At 41.0% G+C, this 12,310-nt stretch overlaps 1 protein-coding gene and 1 pseudogene across 3 annotated transcripts in view; one reads left to right on the top strand and one right to left on the bottom strand.

The window, feature by feature from the left end:
- Positions 1 to 12,310, top strand: part of FYB2 (FYN binding protein 2) — a 108,591-nt gene that overhangs the window by 56,092 nt on the left and 40,189 nt on the right. For all 3 annotated transcript variants that reach the window (XM_069480054.1, XM_069480055.1, XM_069480056.1), the window contains exons 6-9: positions 342 to 376; positions 3,017 to 3,048; positions 6,789 to 6,891; positions 9,529 to 9,688. In XM_069480054.1, coding sequence (XP_069336155.1) covers positions 342 to 376; positions 3,017 to 3,048; positions 6,789 to 6,891; positions 9,529 to 9,688 — 330 coding nt within the window. The remainder of the gene's footprint in view (positions 1 to 341; positions 377 to 3,016; positions 3,049 to 6,788; positions 6,892 to 9,528; positions 9,689 to 12,310) is intronic.
- Positions 5,297 to 5,379, bottom strand: LOC138390987 (U4 spliceosomal RNA; annotated as a pseudogene).

The raw sequence follows: 12,310 nt of genomic DNA, 5'->3' as shown, positions 1-12,310 counted from the left end.
TTGTTTTAGCCCTTTTTCCTTCCCTTTCCTTTCAAGTTGGCCTTCTGATTGCTACCACTGCATTCCAGTGCTTTCTTTTAAGCATGGAGTATGTATTTATTTATCTGGTTTCATATGTTTTCACTGACTGTAAATTCCATCCTGGAAACCCCCACAGAAATTAAAACCATGATCAGTGACCCTGTAACTTCCCAAACCATGTAGACAGAAGTTTGCATAGACCAATGTTCTAAAGGTTAAGAAAACTGAATTCTTCAATCTTTCATAATTGCTTTAATCTTGGGAACTATAAGAAATGGATGGATACACTGTCTTGAAATAATTTTTTATGTTTGTTTTAGCAACTTATGAAGTTGGAATTGAAGAACTTCAAAAGGTATTGTTTCTTCTCTCCTTACCAATGTTATAATGAAAAGTAAAACAAGTATACAGGGTTTATTCTAAAGTAGTTTCTTTTATAAGGGAGAAAAGGTCTTTATTTTTAGTTTTTCTCCTATTGCTAATGCTTTTCCAGACGTCAGCTGTTAAGAATCTGAACCCTGAGCCCTGTAATGTCAGAGACAGAAAATGTGTAATGGGATGAAAGGAGATAGTTCTAATCTATCCCCAGCCCCTTATCTAGGGTGCCCAGCACCAACTAGGCTTTAATAACTGTGCCCTTCACAGAGAAGAGCTCTCTGGCACAATTCAGATTTGTATATTCCTGTGCTTCCAAGAAAATGACCAGACCTTCAAGGCACACTTTCTGGGCACCTGCTGGATGTGGCAATAGGTACCACCTGGAGGCAGAATGGCAACCTGCTTAGGGCCCAAGCAGAGCCATTGCTGACCTCAATGGCAGCTCCTGGTTGTGTAATCCTGAATCTCCATTTCCTCATCTGCAACGGAGGCACAATAAAGCACCCACTTCTGGGGTCCTTGTGAGAATGAAAGAAAGATAAATGATGGTAAACAGTATATTAGTAAGTGGCCGGAACAGAGTATTTCACCTCTCTGAGACTCAGTTGTGTCCTCTATAAAAGGGTGTATTCTCCATGAGAACAGGCATATGTCTTGTGGTGAGTGTATCTGCAGTAGCAGATAGTAGATGCTCAATAAATAAGGGGCCCAGTATGTGTTTCACTGGTTTCTGAGAGAACTAAGTCAAAGCATGCAATCACCTAGTACAGTGCCTCGCTCACAGGAGGCACTTACCTCATGTTTTAATGGAGTCAGTCTTTTCCCTGTAGGTCCATTTAGTCTAGATCCTTAATCTCTCTGTTTCAGTTTTCTCATGCTTGCTGGTAAGGATTATTCATTTGTGGACATACTCTATAGCTAAAAAAATACAAATGACTATTATTCCTATTAATGGGAGTAGAAACATTCTATTAAAACACTTCACTTACCTAGAAACACCAACAAACAATAAACTGTTCTGTATAAGTGAACTCTCCAGATAGCTGAACTTTATCCCATTCAAATAAAAAAGCATGAAATTATTTTTACTTTTTAAATCTTTTAACTCTCTGACATTTTTTGTGTTCATCTCCGTATTTTTAAGCTCAGTGAGTAGAATCTGATTTCATCCTTTCTTGATAACTTGCAATATTCTTGAACAGAAGGGACTGAGTAGACATAGGCCATGCTCTTCCTATGACATGCTGTTGGGCCCTTGAAGAAGAGCTAGTTGCCTTCACACCGAACCACAAGTCTATTTTCTGTAATTCTCTCTTTTTTTTTTCTTTTTCTTTCTTTTCTTTTTTATTTGCCTTTATTTATTTATTTATTTTTTTTTGAGACAGTGTCTTGCTCTGTTGCCCAAGCTGGTGGAGTCAGAGGTGCTATCATAACTCACAGCAACCTCAAACTCCTGGGCTCAAAGCGGTCCTCCTGCCTCAGACTCCCAAGTAGCTGGGACTACAGGCGCACACCACCATGACTGGCTAAGTTTTTTATTTTTTTGTAGAGATGAGGTTTTGCTATGTTGCCCAAGCTGGTCTTGAACTCCTGGCCTCAAGCAATCCTCAGCCTCCCGAAGTCCTGGGATTACAGGTCTGAGCTGCCACACCCGGCCATATTGTTTTCTCTTTTCTGACAATTATCATTTATTTTTATTGTCAATATCTTTGTGTCTCCCAGTGAGACTTTCATGTGGTCAAACACATACCAAGTCCCATTGGTGTCAGGCACTTTGCATACACGGTAGCAATTAATCCCTGCAGTTACCCTGTGAGCTGCCATCACTGCTTCTGTATTGCAGATGAGAACATCATGGCTCGGAGAGGTTATGTAACCTATAAATAATATAGCAAAGGTATAAAACAAGGTCAGTCTGACTTGTCATTCTACCAGTGTTGCATCTAATTTGCTAGAATTAGATGTAAAATAAGAACCAACAGTCCCTGTGTAATGAGCTATTATGCCTAGATTTCATAGCAGCATTTTAGATGCTTAGATATTTTCTGTTCTTTGGGGTTCTTGGCAAGATTCCAAATGAATGGCATCAGATAGGTGACCACTGAATAAATGAGGGGGTATATTGTGATATTTGGACATAATTTTAGTGGAGCCATATCTAGATCATGAGAGAGCTGAGTAGAGATCAGAGGGCACATAAGCAGTCAGCAGGGGAGAAATGCCAGCATTACTTGCACACTTGTGAGTTCCAATTTTTCCCACTGAAACCTTGCTCAAATACCACAAATTCATATCTCCTCAAATGATTTAGAAGTTCTTTATTCTACAGATACATTCCTGGGAAGGTGTGCAAAGAATAATTTATTTTTCTGAGTTAAATCATACATTCCCCTGGGCACGCACCTAACTTCAGAAATGCTTATTTTCTTCTGTGATTGATCTTCAGCCTCGCTGCAACAATTCCTGGAAATTTCTGCTGTCAGTGTCTGTCTTTGCTCTGTACTGAGACTTCAATCCCCTCACCTTTCGGTCTAGTCTCTACTGATCTGTAACCAAACAACAAAGCCTGATTTGGGTTGATTTTTATGAAAATAACAATTTTCCCCTTGACTTTCAGCCTTGGAAGAGTTTTTTCCATCAAGAACTTAGGTAAGTTTTATCTTCAAAAGGAAAAGCATTAGTCCAACCACTGACCCTCTGATAACTGAACTCGTTTTCCTCTCTGGGCTGGCTATGTTTCCAGTGCCTGACCTGGTTCAGTTTCCCCAGCACCTTACAAGGTGCCTGTGCAGGGAAAGTGAACTGTGATCCTACCCTGTCTTCCTCTCTCAGCTCATTCTAGCCCACACCGCACTCACTCAGCAAACTATTATGGAGTACCCAGCACGTGCCAGACGTTTGCTTACCACTTACTGGGGCTGTGGCAGTGATAGAAACCTAGTTACTGTTCTCAGCAGCCCCTGGATTAGTGGGATAGTCACACAACCATTTCTAAAATGAACCATGTAGTTTCAAGTCTCTTTGCCTTTGCTCATTTAATTCATTAATTTACCTCAATTTAATAAACTGGCAAACTTCTGATCCATCAAGCACCCCTTTTATAAGAAGACTACCTTGATTCCAATCCCTTAGAGAGAAGTACCCAGTCCCTTGCCCCTGGTACTGCTGTAAGGGACACATATGTTTGCACTAACGTCACTGCATGTAGTTTATTTACTAAGATGCCGGTTACTTCTCTCCCTCCCCACCCTCTTCTTGTCTGGGAGGTCCTTATGGGCAGAACTATGTTTTATCATTCTTGGTGTTCCTGGTACCTCTCATACTTCCTGGGACCAGTGCAGTGCCTTGGCACACAGCAGTCCTCTTACCTGCCTCTTCAGAGTCTACTTTAATTACCCTTCCCCTCGAGTTATTTTAATGCATTAGAAGAAACATGGCTGGTGAGCTCTGGAGAAGCAAGTACCAAAATGTCCTGGTTGAGTCTAAAAATGCAAGTTCTGAATCATGGGGGGAGCTGGCATTACCTGGATGGGCTACCTTCATCTCTCTCCCTGAGTTCCTGCCTGACTCTACATCATGACCCCCATAATTACCCTTTAGCACCTAGCACAGTGCCAGGTGCATGGGAGACACATATCAAATGATTGTTTAGTTTAACGTTTATTGAGCTTTTACTCTGTTCAGACACTGCCAGATTCTGAGATACAAAATGAATAGAATATATTCCCTACCCTTGGTTCAGGATGGCAGGGGAAGCTGGGATGGTTGGGAGTGGGGGTTATTTGGAGGGTAAAATAACCACATAAATAGGAAATTATAGAGTAATATAATCACAGATATGGAAGTTGTTAAAACACAGAGGTGAGGCATGAAAACCAGCCTCAAGGTGCCAAGAATGCTTCCTTGAAGAATGACACCCGAGCTGAATCTTGGATGAAGTGTAGGAATTGGGCAGGTGAAAATGATGGAATGTATGTTCCAGGCACAAGGAAAAGTGTGAGTGAAGACAGAATGTTAAGCAGGAAGGCAGGTCCAAGAATCTACACGCAGTTTGATATTGCTTGGACACAAAGTGCAGTGTGGGAGCAGCAGCCAGGAAGTTGGGGAAGCATGCAGGGCTGGATCCAGGAGGGCCTGAGCCCCCTAATTAACTGTTTAAACCAGCCTTGTCCAGTAGAAATATAATGCAAACCACAGATGTCATTTAACATTTTTCTAGTAGCCATTTTCTAGGAGCTGCTTAATTTCACCTGTAAAAAGAGACAGGTAAAATTAATTTTAATGTATTTTACTTAATCTAATCTATCTGAAATATTCTCTTCATATGTAATCAATATAAACATTATTAATCAGGTATTTTATATTCCCTTTTTCATACCAACTCATCAAAATCCAGATGTATTTTACACTTACAGCTCAATTTGGACCTGACACATTTCAAGTGCTCAGTAGCCGTATGTGGCCAGTGGCCACTGTGTTGGACAGCACACATTTAGACTTTACCCTATGGGTCAGGGAGAGCCACAAAAGAGTTTTAAAGCACAGACAACGTGCCCTCTCCCTCAGGGTATTCCTAGAACTCACAACGTTAAATTTGATTCAAGTTGTTGATGGAGATTCAGCTGTGTGGAAACTACTGGGCGGGATTCAGGGAGAGGAAGAAGGATGACAAAGGACAGTACGTCGACAGGACAGGCAAATGCCTTAGGAGAAATACCAGCCACGTGCTATGGGAACGTAAGAATTAGGGAATCTAACTCAGCAAGCTCTTTGATGAAAAAAAGGACACCAACAATTATTGAGGGTCCATTACACGCTACGAACAATGCTAGGCTTTCAGCATTTTTTTTTTGTTGTTGTTCTCATGGTAACTGTCGGGGGTTGGCGTCGTAACCTTTCATTTAGGGAAACGTTTTCAATTAGCAATAATCAGGCCTTAGATAAACCTCATTGGCTATGATCCTGTCACTGCACAAAGCTGTAACTTTTCATTTGTAGATGAGAAGACTTGATTTTTGGTAAGGTTAATTTTATACTTTTAGGAAGAGGTGGGGTGGGGATGAGAACCCAGCTCCCACTTCTCGGCCCCTGTTCATTACAGAAGAACTAGCCTTACTGGTGTGCAAGAGTGCTCAGTAATGTGATGAATGAATGCAACTCTTTAAAACTCCTTCTCCTTGTCTTTCAGAACAGCACTCTTTCTTGGTGTTTCTCCTTCCTTCATAACCACCCCTTCTGATTTTCTTTGAGGGCTCTTGTTTTTCTGCCTTCCCTATAAATGTGGTAGCAGAAGGTCTGTAGGACTATCTAGCTCTGTGGTCCCCAACACCCGGGCCGCAGCCTGTGACCAGTCCATGCCCTGTTAGGAAACAGGCCGCACATGACCACCTGAGCTCTGCACCACACACACACACACCCCTTGACACCACCCCCCGCCCCCAAGTCCATGGAAAAATTGTCTTCTATAAAACTGGCCCCTGGTGCCAAAAAGGTTGGGGACCTCTGATCTAGCTCATTATAATACCAGAAACAGAAGTTCTCACGTGGATGTTGGTGTTCCCCAGCATTCTGTGCTGGCTTTTTTTCATGACATTGTTTATCTTGACTCTCTCACGTGCTCCTGTACCGCAGCTGATATCCATATGTTTATGCATGCCAGTCATTGCATTAGGGAGTGCTAGGTGAGTACCATTCCATGCCCAGCAATGAGCTATCCCTACCATGAATCACACAGCATTGGTGCTGGGGATACATGCATGAATAAGATAGCTTCTGCCTCTTTATAACTCGATTTTTAGGTAATTGACAAGGCAAAGTGGAAGAATTGGAGATAGGTCCATAGACAGATGTATTTTACCACAATTTTAGGGGAGCAGAGAAGGTGTGACTGGGAGAATCAGGGAAGGATTCTGAGAGGTAAGATGATTTAGACAAACCGAGAAGGGTGTTGTACTTGCTAGCAATATAAGATACAGAAGACATCCCTGACAAAAGAAATAGCTGTTAAGAATAAAAAGAGAGAGTTACTCAAATAGGGTGGTAGGTTTGGGGAATTATGAGAGTCTAGACTCAAGTAAAAGTGGAGGGAAGGAGCAGATGAAGATGGGCTTGGAAATAAAGGTGGGAGCCAGATCACAATGCGACTTAGATTTTGTCCTACAGGCAATGGGGTGTGAGAAGATTTTAAGCAGGACTTGATACTCTGTCACTGACTGGAGCAGGCAGAAACACAGGGGAGCTATTTATATGACTGATCTGATTATGGTCCCCTTAAAAAATGATTCATGTCTGTTTAAATTAATATTTCCCATTTATTTTATTTATGATTGAGCAGTATACTATCATCTAAATAAACTTCACTTTTTCCCTGGTATCTCTTCACATTTCAGTCCTAAACATGAAGATGAAGGTAAAATAATGAAGGATGAAGAGCCCTGTGAATTGGAACCTCTGAAAACAGAAAAGGATCCACATTCAGACTGTCCTTTCAAGGTATCTGTGTCCTAGGGTTCCTGGCCAAATGGTGCAGCTCAGACATGCAACACACAGTTCATGGGGATGCCTTTCTAGAGCTGAGACACAGAGAGGCAGAGTTAAAAGATGCAATGGGTGCTGGACATTTTGTCAAGGAAATGAATGTGCCAATAACACTGAGCTCTAGCCCCCAGTTTTGCACTTATTAGCCATGAAGCAGGCCTGAGAAGTAGGGCTGGGACTAGAGGAAGTTCAGCAAGGCAGCCAGAGTGCAAAATATAGAGTAGCGCTCACTTGTAGGTGCTGCTCCTACATTTGCCCCACCCTGGAGTGAGGGCCTCCTTAAATTTTGTGCCCCAAGGCCTTGCTTAGAAGAGTGACTTGTCCCTGAGCTCGGTCATCTCATCTGTGAAATGAGAATAAAGAATCCCTATCCAACTACCATCCCCACTCCCATCCCTATGCTACCTTGTTTGTGATGATAAAATAAATGAATGAACATGACAGTGCTTTGTAATCCATAAGCTACTATAAAAATGAAATGTATTGTTGTTGCTTTTATTAATATTAAACATTGTGCATGTGCGTGTATATCTGCATGCAATTGCCATTCTCCCATCAAAGTAGTTAGCATGGTGGGAGACTTAGATAATAGACACCACCAGGGCCACTACCAGTGCTGAATATATCATAGATAATTATTTGAGACTTGTCTTTTAATATCAGTTTTCCCCAGTGCCATCTGCAGGGCTGGGGTAAATCAAAGAGCATGTTTGTGATGTGGGCCCAAACTGGTGTGTAGGCCCGGAGGTCAGGCTGGACTGTGTTGGGTGCTTACAGAGTATCACAAAGCAGCATAATCCAAAGGATGGAGTAAGTCACTGATTAAGAAAGGCAGAGTCCAGAGTCAGGGGAGCAGCCTGGGTGTCAAGGCCAGGGGGCTGGGCAAGGCCACAAATGGGTGTGGAGGCTAGAGATCAGGAAGGGGTTGATCAGGAGCATAAAAGAAAGGCAGTAGAGCAACATGACTAGGGATACTGGCCATGAAAAAGATCTTTTTCAGTGTTGGCTACATGGCATGAGCCAGAAATGGGCTCAGGCTACTGCCCAAGGGTCATATCCTTCTTTTATGGAGTGGGCTTGAGTTTTGGAAATTGTTAAGTGTTATTTGGGACATGCAAGATGATGAGGGGACTGCATTCATTAAGGGACTGCACTGAATGATGGTGGTCACTATATTTATATAAAATATTGACTTTATTACTTTCTTGTCACTTTTCCCCATTTAAAAAATTTCAGTCTTGGCTGTGTGACTGAAAAGAATGCCCCTCCTCTTGTTCTGCTTGCAGTTTGCCCAAGATCCCACCAAAAATTCAGGATAACCCATGCCTTACATCTATTGATTACATTAGGATTGTCATAGTCGGTCCTCACATCTACTCTGCTGTAGTCAGGCTAGTGGCCCTTCTCTCATTCTCACTGGGCAGTTAGAGGACACTTAGATGGCCAAAAATGTTTTAGTTTTCTATGTCTCCAGTATCTCTTCTGTCAGTCTATCCAGGTCATTGTTATGTGTAAATCTGATCAGGTTTCTCCCCTGCCTGGCTCACCGTGAGTAAGAAATAAAGTGTGAGCTCCCTGTCTGGTGTGGAGGATCCTTCACAACTCAGCCCCGTTGTCTCCTCTCTCCTCAGCCTCATCTCCGGTCTTTCTTCCCCATCTCTTCCTTCAACTCTTCCCTCTGCAGCAGCCTCCATGCCACCCTTTTACGGACACTAACTCTGCAAATCCCCCGTGCCTCTGCTCACACTGATTTGCTTTGTCCGGGACTCCTTTATCCCCTCTACCCATCTCCTACGTGCATTTTAGAAAATACAGTTTCAAAACACCTGCTTTTTGAAGTCTTCTCCAACCCTGTCTCCCAGCGGAGAGAACCAACCTCCCTGTTCTGTTTCCATGGCAGTGAGTCCTACTGCTGTGAATGACACTCCTCTCATTATACCCTAGTTAATCGTTCGTGTGTGTTGTCTCCATGACCTGTGTGTAAGATGCTCTGTCCACCGCATCGCTGTACTTCCAGAGCTTAGCATGTTCTCTCACCTTCAGTAAGTGTTTGACAAACACTGGAGGGACAGGGAGCAGAAAGAGACGAAAAGTCACAGAAGAACAGTGGGTGGGAAGACAAAAAGGCAAAAAGAAGGAAAGGAGAAGGAATACACAACATCCCTTTGCAGTCAAGAGCACAGGGCTGGGAGGTCAAGTCCTGCCTCTGGAGATTACTCACTGTGGGACCAGAGAGCAGTTATTTAACCTCTCTAAGCTCTTTGTCAAGGGCACTAATGCTATTCCTCATGGGTGGCAAGAAGATTGAGACAGAATACACAAAGAGCCTGCCCTGGTGTCAGAGCTCCATTATATCCTGCCTGCCTCTCTTGCACTGCCTCTGTGCCAGACATTCACCGGCCAGGCAGAGGTAAGTGAAGGACGTGGTCTGCACCCTCGTGAAACTTAGAGTCTCATAAGACAGCATTAAATAAATGAAAATAACTGTTATCCATGAGGAATGAATGAATGAATGAAGAGCAGCATGAGTTAGCGAAGAGCTGACTGGGTAAGTCAGAGCCCCGCAGGACTCTCCCTGTTGCATATATTTAGGTAGAGGCCTGTGAGGGGACACCCGGAAAGATCCAGATGACCAATGTCCACAGAGGTGGAAGGAGCATGCTGGCTGGGAAGCAGGATGCTGCAACTGACATTACCCGGACAAAGGCCTCCCCTGAGGGCCCAAAGCTGGCCAGGCACTCCCAAGGCCATGGTAAGCTGCATTTCTTCCTGATCCTCTTCGTCAAATTGTTTTAAAGCTGAGCGTGGCCAAGATTTTACTATAAATATTTATTGAATAACTGTTATGTACTGAGTAACTGGCCCAAGTGAGGCAGATGTGCAACAGTGGAAAGAGCACTGAATTTAGAAGCAGAGGACGTGAGTTCAATTCTAGGCTCCAAGACTTACTAGCCCTATGGTAAGTGACTTCGTATTCCTGCAGCTCAATTTCTTCATTTATAAACAGGGCCCACAATATGGACTTCACAGGGCTTTTATGAGGACCAAATCCAACAGTATGTCACATGACAGGTGCTTTGCAAATGTGTATTCTTTTCTTTTTATATGTATTAGCTCCCGTTGTCTTTGTAGGGCCACATCATTGACACACTGATGACATCATATGGTATCATTTGTTGACTTTATTTGGGTTGCATTTTAGGTAACATGAAGGTAAAATGCAACCCATTCTGAGGACTTGATAACCTTCTATCCATCTTTCTCCTTCCCACTCTCCAGAGTCCATAATTCCTCACTCTTCTCTGTTTCCATGACACTTAGCAGCAGAATGACCATTTTTCTGTATCAGTATTTGGAGTCAAGCTTTTCTCGGATCCAGGACTACTACATATTAATACTAACCCTATAATTTTGGGAAATTTACTTACTTTCATGTGGAAATGGGAATAAAACTACTAATTTCCTAGGGCTATCTGTCAATGCAAAAAGCCTCTGGTTCATATGTTAAATAAGTTTTAGTGCTCTTCATTTATTTTCACTTTTTTACAAAATTATAGCATGCCTTACATTATAATTCATGATTTACGTGCTGTCTCCCATAGTATAGTGTGGGCACTTTGATATCAGAGATCATTTGGTGTTTTTATTTCTATAACCCGGCACAGTGTCTGGCACACTGGAGATATCCAACAAAATTTTGTTGAATGAAAGAATAAATCAAACTTCAGTTTGTGAGAATATGGTAGACTAGGCAATATAAATTATTCTCTTAACTGAAGCAGGTAAAGTGAAGAATTAATTTTTATAAACATTCATGAAAGTATCACAGAACTGATATAAAAAGAAAGCATCCGTGGATGTGCAGCAACCAGGAGCCCTGGAGTGAGTGCCAAAGCTAGCTTCTGCCTGGAGGGATTTTATGGACCTCTGTATCCCCATCCACTTTTATCCCAGGTTTCAAATAATTCTCAAAAATTATTCTTTAAAAAATTAACAGCCAACAGTCAAAAATCACTAACACACAAGGACACAACTCACAGTGAGTGAAAACCAGCACAATAACAGATAGCAGAACAAACCTATAAGATATTATGGATGTTAGAATTATCAGACACAAAACATGAGATATTTAATATGTTTTTAAATGAAGAGAGAAGAATATGAACAAGGAATAAACATTTTTAAATATTTGAAGAAGAAATAATTTGATAAATTGATAATGAAACACAGTGACTGAATTATACATCAGATTATCTACAGTTGAAGAGGAAATTAGTGAACTAAAGATAAATCTAAAGAGATTATCAAAAATTCATTCCACAGGGAAAAATGATAAAAAAGAATGAAAAAGAGGATAGCATACCTTACATTATAATTCATGATTTATGTGTTGTCTCCCACAGTACACTGTGGGTACCTTGATCAGAGATCATTTGATATTGAGGTCATTGGTAATGAGAAGTCTTAAAATAACAGTAAAATCAGAGTTCCATAAAAGGACACTAGAAAAAAATGGGAAAGAAGAAATAATAGATAAAAGAGATATCTGAGAATTTTCCAAAATTGTTGAGAGATACAAATTTGTATATCTATACCCTCTAAAGTTGTCAAACAGGAAAAATAAATCCACACCTAGCTATAGCTTAGGGAAACTAAAGACTGTAAAAGAGAATATCTTAAATGACATTAAAAGCAGACAAAAAGACCAGACCAATCACCTAAAAAGAACAACTGAGTTCTGACTGCTGAGTTCCCAAGAAGAGTATGTAGCCAAAATACAATTCTGCTGAAAGTTTTAAATATCTATTCAGAATTTTATGCCCAGGGAAACTGCCTTTCAAGAATGAAAAAAAAAGATATTTTCAGACAAATAAAAACTGGGATATTTTATTGACCAAATGAAATTCACTGAAGGAAATTCTAAAGCATATACATTAGGCAGAAGGAAAATAATCCCAGAGAGAAAGTTTTGGATGCAAGAAAGAAAGCTAAGTAAAAGTGTCAACTGAATAAAATAATGATGTAAAATTGCAAGGAGGGGAATAAAATATTATAACATATTCAGCATAGTACATATGTTGAAAAAGTGACTAAAATATTCTAAGGCTTTTATTTGGGAAAAGAGTCACAATATTAATCTGTTTTGGCCTTTAAAATGTTAGAAGAGCTAGGATATATTCATCAAAAGATACCATTAAAAGAGTGATAAGGCAAGTTACTGAGTGGGAGAAGATATTTGCATTTTATATATAGATAGATAGATTTGATAAAGGACTCATATTTGGAATATATAAGTCTTCTATAAACATCCTGTATTCAGAAAATATAAAATAGAAACCAATCAAAAGAAGTATAGTGAAATTGGGAAAATATT

This window comes from Eulemur rufifrons, chromosome 8, assembly GCF_041146395.1.
Source record: "Eulemur rufifrons isolate Redbay chromosome 8, OSU_ERuf_1, whole genome shotgun sequence".
Classification (NCBI taxonomy): domain Eukaryota; kingdom Metazoa; phylum Chordata; class Mammalia; order Primates; family Lemuridae; genus Eulemur; species Eulemur rufifrons.
This window is presented reverse-complemented; position numbering and strand designations above follow the sequence as displayed.